We start from the raw sequence: 18,396 nt of genomic DNA, 5'->3' as shown, positions 1-18,396 counted from the left end.
CCTATGTCTGAGATCCTTGAGGCTAAGAAATATTTAAGCTTTTATCTTATGTCTAGAAAAATCATCTGGTACTTTAATCCTGCAGGCTTCAGAGAAGACCATACACGGGTCTTGATTAGGGCTAACCATTGCCCCAAAGCAGCCATTTAAAAGGCCCATGGAACTTCCCTGGTGGTCCAGTGGTAAAGAATCTGCCTTCCAATGCAGGGGACATCGGTTCCATCCCTCGTCAGGAAACCAAGATCCCCCATGCCGTGGGGCAACTAAGCCCGTGCGCCAAAACTCCTGAGCTCGTGAGCCTCAACGAGAGAGCCCACGGGCTGCAACTATAGAGCCCACTCGCTCTGTAGCCCAGCGCTGCAACTAGAGAAAGAAAACCCGCATGCCACAACTAGAGAGAAGCCCACGCGAGGCAACGAAGAGCCCGCACGCCGCAACGAAAGATCCTGCATGCCTCAGCGAAGATCCAATGTGCTGCTGCAACTAACACACAGCACAGCCAAAAAATAAAATAAATAAATAAATAAAATGTTTAAATAAATAAATAAAAATAAAAGGCCCAATGGGGACTTCCCTGGTTGTCCAGTGGTTAAGACTCCACGCTTCCATTGCAGGAGGCACGGGTTCGATCCCTGGTCGGGGAACTAAGATCCTGCATGCCACGTGGTACGGCCAAAAAAAAAAAAGGGCCCAGTGAAGGTGAAACACAGAGACTGGTCAAGATAGATTAGGTCATGCTTCGATTACAAACAACCCCCAAATCTCAGTACTCACCCAAGGTCTACTGTGGATCTTGGCTCTTCTCCAGGCAGCTGTTCTCCAGCCTCAGAATTCCGCCTTACTTTGATCTCATAGCATTTGTATATGACCATGTGCCTCTCCAGCCACCCCTCACCACAACGGACTGGAGAATTGGTTACAGAGGTCATTTCCACTCTCATTTCATTTGCTAAGGAAAGTCATGGCCGCACGTAATTTCAAGGCATTGGAGAAGTGCAATTTCAGGTAGAAGAGAACTGGATATTGGGATATAATATTAATGCCAACCATGGAGGTACAAGCTGAGAAGAGCTGACAGAGAAGCAGAGGTCCATAGGGGAAAGGTCTTAAAAACATCTTTGAAAAGGAGGGGTGAAAGTCAAAATGAGACTGGGTTTTTAAAAACAGGAAATAATATTCTTTTTTGCCATGGTAATCTTTTCATTAATTTTATTCACAATTTGGGATCAGTTTACCAAATGAAAAACCTGTCCGTTTCTCAAACATAAGACAATAATTTCTTTTATTTTTAGAAATTCACGTTCTTTTATTTATTTATTTATGACTGTGTTGAGTCTTCGTTTCTGTGTGAGGGCTTTCTCTAGTTGCGGCAAGTGGGGACCACTCTTCATCGCGGTGCGCGGGCCTCTCACCATCGCGGCCTCTCTTGTTGCGGAGCACAGGCTCCAGATGCGCAGGCTCAGTAATTGTGGCTCATGGGCCTAGTTGCTCCGCGGCATGTGGGATCTTCCCAGACCAGGGCTCGAACCCGTGTCCCCTGCATTAGCAGGCAGACTCTCAACCACTGCGCCACCAGGGAAGCCCAATAATTTCTTTTTTTGAATCATTTTTCTTACTTATTAAAAGAAACACCAAGTGCATTCTCAGTCTTTACCACTGTATTTTCTCAGTATACTTCTTGTGTATCTTCATCAGAACCACTTGGGTTACTTGGTATAACTGCATTTTTCTCAGCCCTCCCCAGATGTACAGAATTAGAATGTCTGAAATTCTGATGGATTCATCAGCAAGTCATCAAAATACATTCAGCTCTATCAATTTCTCACTGTCTCCACGATTACAGTGTTAATCTAAACTATCATCATCTCTTTCCTGGATCCCTGCAGTAAACATCTAATCGGCCTCCCTCCACTTATGACAGTATGGCCCATTATCCATAGAGCAGTCAGAGAGATCTTCAAAAGCACAAATCTGATCATGCCCCCACCCGCTTCCCACTGCTTAAAATGCACCAAGGGCTTCTCATTGTTACGTGAATAAAATTTAAATGCCTTTCCATTCCCTTCCAAAGCTCCTCACCATCTGGCCTCTGCCTATTTTTCCAACTTCATCTCTACTCTCTCCCTTAATCCCTACATTTCAGCCACACAGGTCTTTAGGTTAAGCACACCAAGATTAGTGGTTCCTGCACCTTGGCACTTTCTATTCCTTCTGTTTGAAAAGCCCTTTCCCAGAGTTTGACATGGCTGCTTTCTAATCTTTAACTCCCAGATCAAATGTCATCTTCTCATAAAGGATTTTTCTCATAATTCTAGCCAAAGTCATTTCCCCCTTTTGTCTACTATCCTATTATAGTTTCTTCTTAACTGCTATTAGAATTTGAAATTAGCTTACATGTTTATTTTCATTTTAATTGAGTGTCTCCCCTCTCTAGAATATAAATTCTTTGAGTGCAGGTATACACCACTAATCTACCCAACATCTTAATGTGCAACTTAAGACAAAATCCAAAACAGTGGCACGTGGTAAGTACTTAGTAAATATTTCTGCTAATCTATCATTATAGTTATTGATGATATAAAAACATGTAAAAACATAATGTTTTTATCACATGAAGTTCACAAGAGTGATAAAAAATATTAAAACCCTAGTAATCTAGCTCAAAGGCTTCATGAAACCAAGCAGAAGTATAAATTAATTCGTTAGTAAGAATACCTCAATAGGGACTTCCCTGGTGGCACAGTGGTTAAGAATCTGCCTGCCAGTGCAGAGGAGAGGGGTTCGAGCCCTGGTCCGGGAAGATCCCACATGCCGTGGAGCCACTAAGCCCGTGCACCACAACTACTGAGCCCATGCTCCGCAACAAGAGAAGCCACCGCAATGAGAAGCCCGCACACATCAGCGAAGAGTAGCCCCCGCTCGCCGCAAATAGAGAAAGCCCGCGCGTAGCAACGAAGACCCAACGCAGCCAAAAAGAAATAAATAAATAAATTAAAAAAAAAAAAAAAAAAGAATACCTCAATAGATAAGTGTCTTAGTCAGCTTAGCAGACTATAAAAAAATACCATAGGCTGATAAAAGATTGAAATAATGCCATTTGCAGCAACATGGATGGACCTAGAGATTATCATGCTAAGTGAAGTCAGACAGAGAAAGACAAATACCATATGATATCACTTATATGTGGAATCTAAAATATGGTACAAATGAACTTATTTACAAAACACAAACAGATTCACAGACATAGAAAACAAACTTAAAGTTGACATAGGGGAAAGGGAGTGGGGGAGGGATAAATTTGGAGTTCGGGATTAGCAGATACAAACTATTATATATAAAATAGAAAAACAACAAGGTCCTACTGTATAGCACAGGGAAATACATTCAATATCCTATAATAAGCCATAATGGAAAAGAATATATATGTGTATAACTGAATCAGTTTGCTATACACCAGAAACTAACAACATTGTAAATCAACTATACTTCAATTTAAAAAAAAATACCGTATGGGAATTCCCTGGTGGTCCAGTGGCTAGGACTCCAAGCTTTCACTGCTGAGGGTTTGGGTTCAATCCCTGCTCAGGGAACTAAGATCCCACAAGCCGCAGGATGTGGCCAAAAAAGAAAAGAAAAAAAAAAAAATACCATAGGCTGGGTGGCTTAAACAATAGACATTTATTTCTCACAGTTCTGGAGGCAGGGAAGTCCAAGATCTAGGTGTCAGCAGATTTGGTTATTGGTGAGGGCCCTCCTTCTGGCTTGTTGATGGCCACCTTCTTGCTGAACCCTCACATGGCAGAGACAGTGAGCTCTGGTCTCTTCATCTTCTTATAAGAGTACTAATCTGCTCAGGACCCCATCTAAACCTAATTACCCTCAAAGATCCACCTCCAAATACCATCACATAGGAGTTAGGGCTTCAACATGAATTTTGGGGGACACAGACATTCAGCCCATAACAATAAGTATGCAATAATATAAATATAAATAAGAATAGAGAGAAATAGCTAGTAAAACACATACAAAACATGCAAATACAGTAATTAAAGATATTAATTTGAACTCTATAGTGACATATTAATTATTTTTCTATCTTAACACAGTGTCTGGCATAGTGTAAGCTCTCAGTAAATATTTTTTGAATCAGTCTATTAGCAAATTTCTCAACTGATGGTCCCCCATGCAAAGAAGATGTGGAGGAAATGGCACACTGGGGTGGTGTTAGTGGTAGAATTTACACATTACAAAGCAATTTGGTAGCGGCGTCTTACCTCTCCTTATAATAAATTTCATAATTTCTCTAAGAAGACTTCTTTGAGCCATCCAAGCAGAGTCAATCACACCATCCTTTATATCACTAGACCACATTATCTCTGGACCACACCTCCATTGCTATAGATACCATATTATATTTCTTTGTTTATATGACTGATACTCATGAGATTGGGCATTCCTTAAGGGTGAGGGTTACATTCACAGGGCCTTACTAGAAACTCAATACATGTGTCTTAGTTTGCTAGGGCTGTCATAACATAACACCATACACCGGGTGGCTTAGACAGAAATTTATTTTCTCACAGCTCTGGAGGCTGGAAAGTCTGCCATCAAGGACCTTCAGGGTTCAGTTTCTGGTGAGGGTTCTCTTCCTGGCTTACAGACAATCACATTCTCACTGTGTCCTCACATGGCAGAGTGAGCAAGAGATCAAGCATTCTAGTGTCTCTTCTTATAAAGGCATTAATCCCGTCATGAGAGCACCACCGTTGTGACCTCATCTAACCCTCATTACCTCCCAAATGTCCTGTCTACAAATACCATTACATTGCGGATTAGGGTTTCAACATATGCATCTGAGGGGGACAGAAAATCAAGCCATAACAATATGTTTGTTGAATGGAAAAATGAGTGGTTGACAAATGGTTCAGAATACTCATGTTAGCTCCTCAGTATATCCTTTCCTCACTAATACAGTCTATATGGGGAGCAAAATTATAGTAAAAATAGCAACTTTATGTCTGAATTTGCTCATTACTATTTCCCCAGAACTTAGCACAGTGCATCTATGGGCACTCAATAAACATCTGATGAATAAATTAGTGAATAAATTGTAGTTTGAGAAGCATAGGCAAGATGTTCTTAACGAATAAAGTCTTCAAGCCAGATACAGCTCTTCTTTTTAGAGATACACCTGTCAAGTGAGCCAAACTACTAGGCAGCTTCTCTCCTAGACAGAGTTTTAAAGCAGTGAGCAGTCCAGTAACATAGCTCCTACAGGACAAGCAGTATTATTTCACCTTCATTCAGTGATATTAGAGGTATTGCACTAATTCTGAAGGACAACTGTACATTGTATTTAACAGTTGCTGAGTTTAACTTGCTCCAGATTATACAGTGTAGTAATTTGCTGCAGAGTTACTGTAGACAACTAAATAAAACCCAGGTAATCAGATAAAATGAAGGAAATGTTTAGTTCTTATATCTACTATATTTTGATATGCCTCTAAATGTATTTCACCTTGTCCCCTTGACACATCCTTAATACATGCAAGACGGTCAAAGTCTTATACATAAAATCATACTATGCTTTGACAGTATTTCAAGAGTGTGTTCTCCAGAAATTTCAGTCTCGAGGTTTTTGATTTTAAAACTACCTTAGGGGGATTCCCTAGCGGTTCAGTGGTTAAGACTCTGCACTTCCATTGCAGGGGGCACAGGTTCAATCCCTGGTTGGGGAACTAAGAAACTGCAAGCCACGTGGCACGGCCAAAAATTTGTAACGAAATTTTTTTTCCTAAAGTAGTCAAACTCTTAGAAACAGAAAATAGAATGGTTGTTGCCAGGGGGCAGAAGGAGGGCGAAAACAGGAGTTATTCCATGGATATAGAGTTTAAGTTTTGCAAGATGAAAAAGTTCTAGAGACCTGTTGCATAACAAGGTACATATAGTTAACACTACTGAACCATACAGTTAAAAATGGTTAAAATGGAAAATTTTTTAAAATTTATTTATTTTTTAAATTATTTTATTTATTTATTTTTGGCTGCATAGGGTCTTCATTGCTGCACGCAGGCTTTCTCTAGTTGCGGCAAGTGGGGGCTACTCTTCGTTGCATTGCACAGTCTTCTCATTGCGGTGGCTTCTCTTGTTGCGGAGCACGGGCTCTAGGTTCGTGGGTTTCAGTAGTTGTAGCACACGGGCTCAGTAGCTGTGGCGCACGGGCTTAGTTGCTCCATGGCATGTGGGATCTTCCCGGAGCAGGTCTCAAACCCATGTCCCCTGCATTGGCAGGCGGATTCTTAACCACTGCGCCACCAGGGAAGCCCAAAATGGAAAATTTTATGCTTTTTTTTTTAACCACAATAAACAAACAAACAAAATTGGGTAAACCAAATACCAATTTATATACCGAATATATAGTTTCATGCCACTCAGTTTGGGAAATTACAATTGTTGGTGAAATTTAGGAAAGACGTATCATGTCACTGGTGAAGCCCTTGAGGTTTCAAAAATAAAGTATTTAAATATAGAGACTGAACAATGCTTCTCCCTGTTGCTTTTTTTTCCCCAACCCCAGGTCTCTCTCCAGACTTCTGATGAAACTTAGAGCACACAGCTTTGTTTGCTTGTTTCTTCCCCCATTTGCAGTTGCACATTCTCTTAGATATTTACTGATTTGTGTTGCCAGTCTGAGTTAGCATCACTTCTTTATAGGATTTTTGATGGAACTCTTAGCACGAGAAGGCAGTTCTTGTTTTTGTTACGGGTACTGTTGAAACCGAGCAGGATCCTGTGGGACCCTCCCAGGTACAATAGCCTTTCTGCGTCTCCCCATTTCTTGTTTGTAGAAAAAAGACTTCAGCCTCTTAGACCTTCTTTGAGTTCCAAAGGGCAGATTCAAACTGTTACTAATCAGGGAAATGAGGGAATGCAGAAACAAAGGAAAGGCAGTCAAGAAACAATAGTGCAGCGATGGGGCAGGGTTCTGGTTCCTCCTAGGGGGAGATATGCATAGCAATCTGGTATATATCTCTGAGTTCTTCTACAGAAACTAAGGCCCCCATTCAGTGTGGAGGATGGTAACTTCAGGCTGGGCACAAGCATGTGGACACCAGAATGATTGGAGCCAGAAGGCTGATAATTGGGATTCCTGGAACACCACCCTGTTATCTTACCACCAACCAATCAGAAGAAAGTCACACACCCTGCAGCCCTCCCCCCAGATTTTGCCAATAAAAAGTCTTCCCCAAAAACCATAAGGGAGTTTGGGCTTTTTGAGCCTGAGCTGTCCGCCTCCTTGCTTGGCTCTGCAGTAAACCTTCCTCTGCTCCAAACTCTGATGTTTTTGCTTGTTTGGTCTCGCTGTGTACCAGGCACAGGAATTTGGGTTCGACAACACTGTTGTTGTTTTTCACACTAAATGTCCTGAGCTTAAATAATTTCGCATTTGGGGACCACCAGGAGGGAAGGGTTTGCCTGAAGCAAACTAGAGGACAGACTTCCAGCAAGTTCCAACAGCATGGCACCACAGTGACTTCTCTGCCATCCTGTGAGCCACAGCTGGGCCCTCTCCAGCATGGTCTGGACAAAGGTCTGGAGGTGGAGGTAGAGTCCTTCTTTGGGTGTTCTATCTCAACCCTGTATTATTATTATTTTTCTTTTAAATATGGAATGCATCATGAATTCGAGTGTCATCCTTGCACAGGGGCCATGCTAATCTTCTCTGTATTGTTCTGATTTTAGTACATGTGCTGCTGAAGCAAGCACTCAACTCTATATTCTTTAGAGTTCTCTTTTTTTACTTTAATTTTTGTTGGAGTATAGTTGATTTGACATGTGGTGTTAGTTTCAGGTGTACAGTAAAGTGAATCAGTTATACATATACATATGTCCACTCTTTTTCAGCTTCTTCTCCCATATAGACTATTACAGAGTACTGAGTAGAGTTCCCTGTGCTATACAGTAGGTCCTAATTAGTTTTCTATTTTACCTATAGTAGTGTGTATATGTCAATCCCGATCTCCCAATTTATCCCCTCCCTCCTTACTTCTCACGTTAATCCCCTAGTAGAGTTAAAAATTCTTAAAAAAAAAAAAAACTTCATATTAAACTTTCTCTGTTCAAATAATTGTCAGTTCAAATCTCTTTCCTGATTGGACCCAGACTGAAAATCAGATACTGTTAAATTTTCCTGAGTACCTTCAATGAAGTACAACAAGAAATTTGCATGCTCTCCTTGAGATTTTCCTGGATGCAGGTAGAGAAAAAGAAGAATTGGAAAGTGAGAATGCTGAGGTCCAAATCAAGAAAGTAATCATCTGCTGGACCGAAGTGAAGAGCTCAAGTTCCCTGATTCACTTCCCTTTCTGTGCGTAAGATTACAGAGTTGACTGAGAAAGGGTGAGATCCTGGCCACTGGGGAGGAATGAATGGAGGATTTGGGGTACCCTGCCTCGCTGAGCTGTACCACAGTGCCACACACTGGCTCCCCTCCTGACAAACAGGATGGCAATGCCATGGCAAAGTATATTGGACTGGAATTCAGTCTGGGGGGTAGAGTGATATTCTAGAAGATAGAGAGCAAGAGTTCTCTGCCAGCCCAGCCAGTTTCTTCATCTACACTGTCCTGAGACAAAGTTTGTCAAACAGAGCGCCCTGGATATGTGTTATCCAAAGAGTTGCTGCTAACAAACAGAAAATCTGAGGGTCTCCCAGCCTTGTTTCTTCAATTTAGCAGCCCCATGACCTGACACATTTTTTGGTGTTTGCTGTGAGGAAGTTCCCCTAAAATGAAACTGATAAACAGATGACTACAGTTTTATCAGAAATGTAGCACCAGCAGAAACCCAACCTGTGACAGGCCTGTGATTCATTAAAATCAACGGGGCAGAATTTACCAAAATTCATCAAACTAGGTGATCAAAGTAGGTGCATTTTATCATACATAAATAATACTTCAATAAAGTTGATTTTTAAAAATAAATAAAAAGTAAAAATAAAATCAATAGGGCAGAATGTCCTAATTCCTTAGAGTCTCAAGAAGAGTCTCATTTTGGTACCCCAATACCTTTAACAAAAAATGAATTACAAATGAGATAGACCCCTTCCTTCTCCTTAGACAGGCTAGTCTATGCTAACGTCCTTTTAGGTGTTCCCCTGGCAACAGTAATGATCCCAGCAGGTAATATCAGAGAGCCAGATTCATTGACAACGGGATTCTCACCACTCTCAAGTCAACCATGAGACTCAGTGGTTCTCTGCTTTGCTTCATTAACTCTGTCCAACAGCAGACAGTACACACTCTATGGTTCCTTCTCCTTTCTCCATGTTCTAAATGGAAATTCTTATTGTAGTTGTATTTGTTTTGCATTGTGGCACATGAGAGGTGGTTGATAGGGATTACATTTATGATTTAGCCTAAGGCTGCAGGATGGGACTTCCCTGGTGATCCAGTGGGTAAGACTCCAAACTCCCAATGCAGGGGACCCAGGTTCGATCCCTGGTTGGGGAACTAGATACCACGTGCGTGCCTCAACTAAGAGTTCACATGCCGCAACTAAGACCTGGCACAACCTAAATAAATAAATAACTAAATATTTTTTAAAAATCATTACCATATGCAGAGAGTGAGAAAGCAAATGTGGCAAAATATTGATTAAAAAAAAAAACACTGCAGGATGATGAGATATTAAAACTGGACCGGGGGAATTCCGTGGCCATCCAGTGGTTGGGACTCCGCGCTTTCACTGCCAAGGGCACGAGTTCAATCCCTGGTGGAGGAACTAAAATCCCACAAGCCATGGGGCACGGCCAAAACAAACAAACAAAAGCAAACAAACAAAACTGGACTAGATTAAGACTCAACTAAAGGAAGAAGTAAGAGATATTGCACTGGAAAAATAGTAGTCTTGTGACATTGCCTCTAGAAGCACAGCTGGAAGGGGCTTTGGATTGTCTCCTTTTGAGGAAGTACAAATGCATATGTATTGAGGGGGAAATGGCTGGAATAATTAACTTTAAGAATAGAAAGAAGAGTGTTTATGTTCTGGACTGTTCTTCTATTTCCCTAAAAATTAGGCTTTGTTTGCTTTTAAAAATTGGTGTCAAGCTTTTGCCTCCACTGTTATACTGGAACTAATCTTGTAATAGTTGCCTTTGTCCTGGCTGTAAGCCCAGGACCGAACAATGCCCAGAAGATGTCAATAAATGTTTGAAGTAAATGAAAGAAAAAAAAGAAAAAGAAAAAGGGAGGAGGAGGAAGGGAGAAGGTGGGTAGGACAAAGGATGGGGAGAGGGATCTTTTTCTTCTATAACTTTCTCTCAAACATCATCAAAGAAAATTTGGAATGTGAGTTGATTTGTTGAAATCTCTTGCCATTTCTGGTCTAATCTATAGCTCTGCCTCTGAGGACAGCATAGTTTATCCAGCGAAACAACTTTAGCTGCATTCAGAATATCTTTTTCTCTGCTGGTTTGCTCTCTGCAGATTGGCTTTCTCTGCTTGGGGAAGGAAGGAGGTAGCTGCCCCACAGCTCCTGTTAACATACCTTCCAAGTTAACGTAAGCAGATAAATGAGGGGGTCCCCGGAGAAAGAGAACCAGGAACGGCTTTGTTGACATAAGAGAAGCCATTTTGGTCTCAGACATTTTGTGATCTGAGCCTGGCCACAATGCTTGCCCTTGAACAGGTCTCAGTACTAATGATCATAAGGGAACAAAGGAATTCAGGAAGAGAGAAAAGCGCAGTGATAAAGCAGAGTCTTAGTTCCTCCTCAAGGGATATACATAATAATATATCTTTCAGTGCTGCAGGAACTAAGCACCCAGCCTGCCCCCGCCCTGCCCTGACCAGGTGCAGGATGGAAGAAATGTGATGTTGACCCTCCTGACTTCAATCAACTAAATTGTGGACTCTGTCAACCTTTGCCCCAATTCTATGCTGAATTCTCCTCTGCTCAAGCCCCTTCACGAATATGCATGTACCCTTAGCTTAAAACTTGTCCAATTTTGCTGTTCAGGTAGACAGTGCTTTAGGAGAGATCCCTGGTGTTCTCCTTACTTGTTGCAAGTAATAAGTCCTTCCTTCTCCCAACCTTTGGCTTGGTTGTGTCTATTGGCTAGATACCCACCAAGAGGCGAACCCAGTTTTCGGGCAACATTAATGCACTTAATGGAGACTGACTAGAATATAGGAATCTCAATTCCATATTCTTGAAACTGACAGTCTCAAGTTGGGACGATATACACCTCTATGCTCATCGATTTGTAACATGGAGGTTTTACTTCACAGGATACATAGGCCCAATGGGGTTACTAATAGGAATATTATTTAAAACGACAGCTGTATAATAGTACATAAAAATGCTGCTGATATGGAATTAAATGTAAGGTAAATAGCATGAAAATGCATATTTATAATGACATTTATGAAAGAGTTGAAATTTAACTGTCCCAAACCGGGGTAGACTAAAAAGGTGAATTCCTTTATTTTCTATGTTTAATTAGATCTCACTTTTGACTTTCCATTTGTGCTAATTTGCAGAGATGTGAGGAGGGAATTTAAACTTGCAATGGAAAGTAACTCAGTTCCTTCTCTTCTGGGAAGCAGAACCACTTTTGCAGTGTTTTTTTCTCCTTTACCTTCCCCTTGTCCTTCTAAAGTGTTGATTCAGTTAGGAAAATGGGTCAGGGTCCAATCAGGAAAGAAAGCTCTCAATAAGTAGTTCAAAAGAAAATGTTTAATACGGAAAATTAATTACAAAGATGTCAAAATTGCTGAAAGACCAAGTGTGATAGCAAGGCAAACACAGAAGCCACTGAGAAAAGGCAGGGACTGTCCAGCAGGAACTGGGACCATAGAGGGAAGGGTGGTCTCCCAGAAGCTGGAACTGAAACAGGAGGGAAGGAGGCAGGGCACAACCTTTAAAAGAATGATATAGCCATAGGACATGACAAAAACCGGTTAGAACTAACTAGATCCAAGATGGCAGAAGATTTGACTTCCATTGGACTTTGAGCCTCATTATACGCTCATTGTAATACATTAGCATAAGCTAAGTGACACACACACCAGCACCTTGACAGTTCCGAGGCCAACCATCAAAGATCAAAACGTGGGAGGTGGCCCAATTCCTGGAAATCTCCACCCCTTCCCCAAAATAGTTGGAATAATCCTCCCCCTCATTAGCCTATGAAATTATCCAGCCCATAAAAACTAACCATGCCATATTTCTGTGCCTCTCGCCTTCTGAGATGGCCTACCCTCTGTCTGTGGAGCGTGTTTCTCTCTAAATAAATCCACTTCTTACCTATCACTTCGTTTCTCACTGAATTCTGTGATAAGACATCAAGAACATGAGCTTCGGACTCCCTAGCGGTCGAGTGGTTAAGACTCCTCACTCCCAGTGCAGGGGGTCCAGATTCATCCCTGGTCGGGGAACTAGATCCCGCATGCATGCTGCAACTAAGAAGCTTGCATGCCGCAACTAAGAAGTCCCCATGCTGCAGCGAAGACCCCGCATGCTGCAACTAAGACCCAGAGCAGCCTAAATAAATAAATAAATAAATAATAAATTAATTAATTTAAAACAAAAAAGAAACTGAGCCTCATTAAGTCCTGAGACCACGTGTGTGATCTCAATTAAAAGATGGTGGGTTCAAGTCCCAATCCGAGGTCCACAGTTTCAGAAACATGGAAGAAATGAGGCCACTGCCAGAAGCAAAGAGAGGGTAAAATTCTGTCACCCAATTGCAATGCGTGTGTGTAGGGGGGTGTTTCCCATATGCTAAACAATTCTCAGATATCAGCTGAGAGTCCTACAATTCAACTCAATTCTGATACCTACCTGAATATAGTGCCAGATCCCACAGGTTAAGGGCTCAGTCCTACAAGACTGCCCATCCCCCTGCCCACTTCAGACACCAAATCAAAAGTCCAGGTTGTCACCTGTGCTTCTGACCCATTAGCTATAAATCAGAGGTTCCCACTACTCCTTACTTGGGTTTGATTAATTTGCTAGAGTGGCTTACAGAACTCAGGAAAGCAGTTTACTCACTAGATTACTGGTTTATTATAAAAGGATATATACAACTCAGGAACAACCAGATGAAGCGATGTGTAGGGCAAAGGATGGGGGAAAGGATGCGGAGCTTCCATGCTCTCTAACCAGGCCACTTTCCTCAGTTTCCCTGTGTTCACCAAGTCAGAAGCTCTCTAAACCCTGTCCTTTGGGGTTGTTACGTAGGCTTCATTACAGAGGCATCATTGAGTAAATCATTAACCATTGGTGAGGGAACTCAAACTCCAGCCCCTCCCTCCCTGGAGGTCTGGGTGTGGTACTAAAAGTTCCAACCCTTTAAGCACTTGGTTGGTTCCTCTGGAGACCAGCCTCCAACCTCTGGGGCTTTCCCAAAGTCACCTTAGTAACATAAAAAAAGATACCTTTACTGTTCTTATCAATTAGGAAATTCAAAAGGTTTTTAGGAGAGCTCTGTGCCCAAAACAGGGACAAAGACCAAATATGTATTTCTTATTATAAATCACAATATCACAGAGGGAGAAATACCTTGACTTCTTCCTTCCTTCTTCCTTCCAGTTTCTCTTCAATGCCTCCCACTGGCTGAATATAGCAAGAAGTCAGTTGGTAAGGGAAAATGGGATACAGTTTGCAAGGGTTAACTCCAGCAATACAGAGCAGAATAGAGGAATGGTGCGGCAGGGCGGGAGGAACAGATCTGGTAGCCATTAAGCAAATACCTAGCTCAGATACTCTGAGCTACAAATAACAAAAGAGCCAACTGAGAATGGCTTAAACTATTAGAAAGGTTTAACAGGAGGTAGGGTAGGGAATTCCCCTGCAGTCCAGTGGTTAGGACTTCACTGTAGGGCGGTTTCAGGGTTGCTGAGATTAATGCTCAATTACATCAAGGACCTCCATTCTTCAATCTTTCAGCTCTGACATCTTCAGTCCTTTGGCTTATCCTCTGGCTTGTTCTTTTCATGGTTTCATGATGGTTGCAGAGTTTCAGGCAGCGTAGATAGACAGAAATACATCCAGAAGTAGCATGGAATTGTTTATTCCTATTTGTTTTTTGATCAGCAAACAAAAGCACTTGCTGAAGCCCCTCAGAAGAATTCCTGTCACACCTCCTTGATCATAATTGAGTCACAGGCCCAGGCCTAAATGTGTAAGAAGAAATAACCCATCCAGATTGGCTCATCTCAATCATGGGTTTCCCCCTTGAGCTGAGAATAAGGGTTACGTCCTAAAAGATAGAGCTGGGAGAAAAATAGAAGCTACCTAAACAAAAATCATGATTTGTTAGAGTGGGGGATGGAAGTAGGATTTATGAATGCTCGTTGGGAATTCCCTGGTGGTCCAGTGGTTGGGACTCCGTGCTTTCACTGTTGAGGGTGTGGGTTCAATCCCTGGTCGGGGAACTAAGATCCTGCAAGCTGTGCAGTGCGGCCAAAAAAAAAGAATGCTTGTTGATAGGAACATGGTGCCTATTGCGGTTTCCCTTTCACATTTTTATTCACTTGAACTCCTTCTTACTTAGCCTGAGGCATCCATCTGTCTGTGTGTGTGTGTGTGCGCGCGCGCGCGCGCGCGTGCTGGGGTGAAGAGGGGAAAGGAAGAAATTAGTATTAATTTAACAGGAATGTAAAGAACTTTGCTTTTTTTTTTTTGGAAAAAAAGAACGTTTCCAAAACAAGCTTAAACAATTAAATTATATGCCTTCAGTGAATAGGTTATTTATGTACATGATCAGGAGTAATATTGAAAATATTTGGACTTCCCTGGTGGCACAGTGGTTAAGAATCTGCCTGCCAGTGCAGGGGACACGGGTTTGAGCCTTGGTCCAGGAAGATCCCACATGCCGCGGAGCAACTAAGCCTGTGCGCCACAACTACTGAGCCCACAAGCCACAACTACTGAGCCTGCACTCTAGAGCCTGCGAGCCACAACTACTGAAGTCCGTGTGCCACAACTACTGAATCCTGCGCGTCTAGAGCCCGTGCTCCACAAGAGAAGCCACTGCAGTGAGAAGCCCGTGCACCGCAACGAAGAGTAGCCCCCGCTCGCCGCAACTAGAGAAAGCCCGCGTGCAGCAATGAAGACCCAACACAGCCAAAAATAAATAAATAAAATTTAAAAAAAAGAAAAAGAAAATATTTAACAGCTGGAACCAAATGGGCACTGGCCATTCAGAACAGACTATTGACCAATCAGGGGCCAGGCTGAAAAGGACTAGTAGAGCTGCACGGCTGCCAAGCAGCTGAAGGTCAGCACCGCACATGGTACTAGTTTAAAAAGATACAGAAGGGTAGACAGTGAAAGATGAGCCTCTCTTCTATTCCATCTCCCAGCTTCCCCGTTCACTTCTTCAAAGGCAGTCACTTTTACCAGCACAACTTTGAAGGTTTTGTAACAAGACAAAGCCAGGCTTTGTCAAGAAAGTAATTAATTTTCTAAATTCACTTATCTCCCCCTTTAGTAGGTTAATTACCTGGCTTAGTAGACCTGACTGAAGAGTTTTACATATGGGAGCACCCAAGCAGCCCCATCAGCCATAAACAGCAAGAGGAAAGGTCCATTCTTTCCAGTCCAAGGGACTGTGAAATAAAATTCATATTTTCTGGCAAGACAAAAATGTAAACATAAAAAATTCTTCTCTGCCCTTTGGCTTCCTCTCTCCCACCACTGTGCATCATCTGTGTGCATTATGCATCGACCAAACCTCCCCCACCAGCAGGAATACCTGTTGAACCATAAAGAGTAACGTTCTCCTTAGCATCAACAAGACCACTCCTTAAAAGATAACGTTCCTCCTTGAGCTTGTAAGGGGGTCACGTGACCCACCATGATGACGACACTTAGATCTGGATTATGTAAACTGTCAGTAATATGTCATTTAATGTACTGTCCTCTGTCTCAAAAAACTTATAAAACTGTGCCTTGACTTCTAATAGGCAGAACAGTTCTCAGAGCTTTCTGAGATACTCTTCCCAGGTCATAATCGTCAAATTTGGCTCGAATAAAATTTTCCATTTCTTTCTTAGATCGACTGATTTTCATCAACAGGATTATGGTTGGAACAGAGAGTTGAAGAAAGGTGTGTTAGGTTGAGAGGAGAGATGAGCACTGGGGACAAGGCCTTGACCCAGGCAAGACAGGTCAGAGTAGCCCTCACCAGCAGGTACCAGCAGTAGAATGCCCAGGACTCATTGCATTTTAGAGAGCAGCCAAAATCATCCTCTCCGCAGAAAAGTCCAGTGAGAATTCAAAGGAGACCTGCAGGACCAAGATTCCCCAGTAGTGTCTCAAATTCATGTCAGCTGCCCTTTGTCCTTCCTCTTATTCCAGATGCCATTTTGAGGGGAGCCGACTGAGAGAGATGGACTATTAACAGATTGAGTGTTTTAACCTAAACTTAAAGGAAATGTTTAAATTATTTCAACTGACTAAGTTTACAAAGCTGGTCTAACATTTAGGGTTTTCCCCCTATGCCCCAAAACTGAGGACGTTTTATTTACACAGCTGAACGTATTTGGAATAAATCTGTGATGCTGCCATAAAAATATCAAGTAGTTTTTTGTATGAAATGCTGCCAAGACAGAAGATTGTGTCTTTTGGCATTTATGGTTTATTTTTCTAAGCTTAACTCTCAGTGGGTAACTACATTTTCCTTATACCCACATTTTTGATGTATTTCCACATATGGCCAACTATATGCTTACATGTATGTCAATTGCTTATTTGAGTCTCAGAGTATATGAGAAGTAATACAAACATGTTTGGATTAGGGCATGAGTAAGGCTGCCGTGACAGAGAAAGAATGCAGCAAGTAAAATTATAAGTCACAAAATTAATGTTCTGGTTAAGGATTCTTAATGAGTAAAGGGAAACATTCTAGTAAGCAGAAAATACCACTTCCTAAAGTGGTCAAAATAAGTAAAATATGATTGGGAATATATTACTGAAAATGTGAAATTTGGGATCCAAGAACCATTTTATAAGAGAATTTGAAAAGCACCTGGACTACTGCTATTAAGTACCCCACCCCCATCAAGCACTCTTCTTCCTCCCAAGAAATCTGAAGCTAAAATTAGCCTTCTTGCTCCGCTTTGTTATGGAGGAAAGGGAGAAAAAAAATACAAAATGTAGGTTGGTGGTGGAGGGAATTCGCTGTTCATTGGACCAATAATTCAGTGAGTATTACTCTAGGAATTGTCATTTAAAGATGAACATTAAGACCCATTTCCTCCATGAGGTTTTCTCTAAGTCCATACAAATCCAATCGTTCTTCTTCCTATACTCATTATAGTCAGTTAATGAAAAATTTAATACTTTGGCAAATACCATTTTTTGTCCTTTCATTTTGATAGCTATCCAAGAGTGTAAATGAATTGAGAGCAAAGCTCATGACACCTGCATAACATCTAACACAGTGCCAAGGACACCATAGACAATAAATGACAGAATTGAATTAACTAGGCCTTTCAATGGCTTCTATTTATGATTCATTTTGTTCATAGTGGAAAGCTTTAACAAAGCATGGTAATGAAACCTTTTTCTTTTCTGAAGCAAACTGAGGATGCTTTATGATGTTCTAGATTTCTTTAGCTCCATTCATGTGGTTGTGACCTCACCTTATAGATCTATCAATTGTGTGGCTATATCTTGGAATTAAGGGCCCATTTTAAAAAAAAAAAAAGAAAAGAAACATTTGGGACTTCCCTGGCAGTCCAGTGGTTAAGACTCCGCACTTCCACTGCAGGGGGCACAGGTTCAATCCCGGGTCCGGAACTAAGATTCCCACATGCACCATGGCCAAAAACAAAACAAAACAAACAAACAAAAAAACATTTAAATTATTGAATAACAGTGAAATGCCTAGGTTCACGCTTCCACCTCATTTTTCTTCAAAGCTATCAACAAAACAAAGGTGTTGGTGGAAAACCGCATCTGCGACTGTAACTCGTCACTCACACTGTGTTAAGGTCTAAAGGTGAAACCCTCTCAAGGGGGCTTATCTTTAATTTTTCCTCTCCGAAGGATTAAAATCCCATAACGGATTATTAAGTAACACACCCTGACATGAACCAAACATTCTGACAAGGGCAACAGTAAGGACCAAATATTTAATATCAGGTAATGCTATTTTTTGAGCAAAAATTCCTTAAAACCCCAATATATTTGATAGGAGTGACTCGAAAGGGGACCCCTGCTGTAGGGAAGCTGGGGGGTACAGTGAGCACCCAGCTGTTGACGTCACAAGCTGCTGCATACGCCACACACCGTTTGCTATGGAGACCAACGCTAGCCCGGGAAGCTGGCTCACCTAAGTGAGTGTCTACGCAAGCGGAGTGTAAGGGCGGGGCGGGGAGCAGCG

At 41.8% G+C, this 18,396-nt stretch overlaps 1 protein-coding gene and 1 long non-coding RNA gene across 4 annotated transcripts in view; one reads left to right on the top strand and one right to left on the bottom strand.

Moving 5' to 3' along the window:
* The window catches only part of RNF125 (ring finger protein 125), a 58,786-nt gene extending 46,466 nt beyond the window's left edge, over window positions 1–12,320 (top strand). The window contains exon 6 of one of the 3 annotated variants that reach the window (XM_082416231.1): window positions 7,049–12,320. In XM_082416231.1, the coding sequence (XP_082272357.1) occupies window positions 7,049–7,120 (72 nt within the window). In that variant the 3' untranslated portion in view covers window positions 7,121–12,320. The other 2 variants (XM_082416233.1, XM_082416232.1) reach the window with 2 other exon arrangements.
* On the bottom strand, window positions 1,296–6,032 carry LOC309639226. The gene is made up of 2 exons (XR_014251533.1): window positions 3,018–6,032; window positions 1,296–2,715 (listed from the first exon to the last, which is right to left on the bottom strand). It is a non-coding gene; the product is annotated as an uncharacterized lncRNA (long non-coding RNA).
* Window positions 12,321–18,396: the final 6,076 nt, after the last annotated feature.

The sequence above is a fragment of the Balaenoptera physalus genome, assembly GCF_965194825.1.
Source record: "Balaenoptera physalus genome assembly, chromosome: 12".
Taxonomy (NCBI): domain Eukaryota; kingdom Metazoa; phylum Chordata; class Mammalia; order Artiodactyla; family Balaenopteridae; genus Balaenoptera; species Balaenoptera physalus.
Note: the sequence above shows the minus strand (reverse complement) of the source record. Positions and strands in the feature narration are given on the sequence as shown.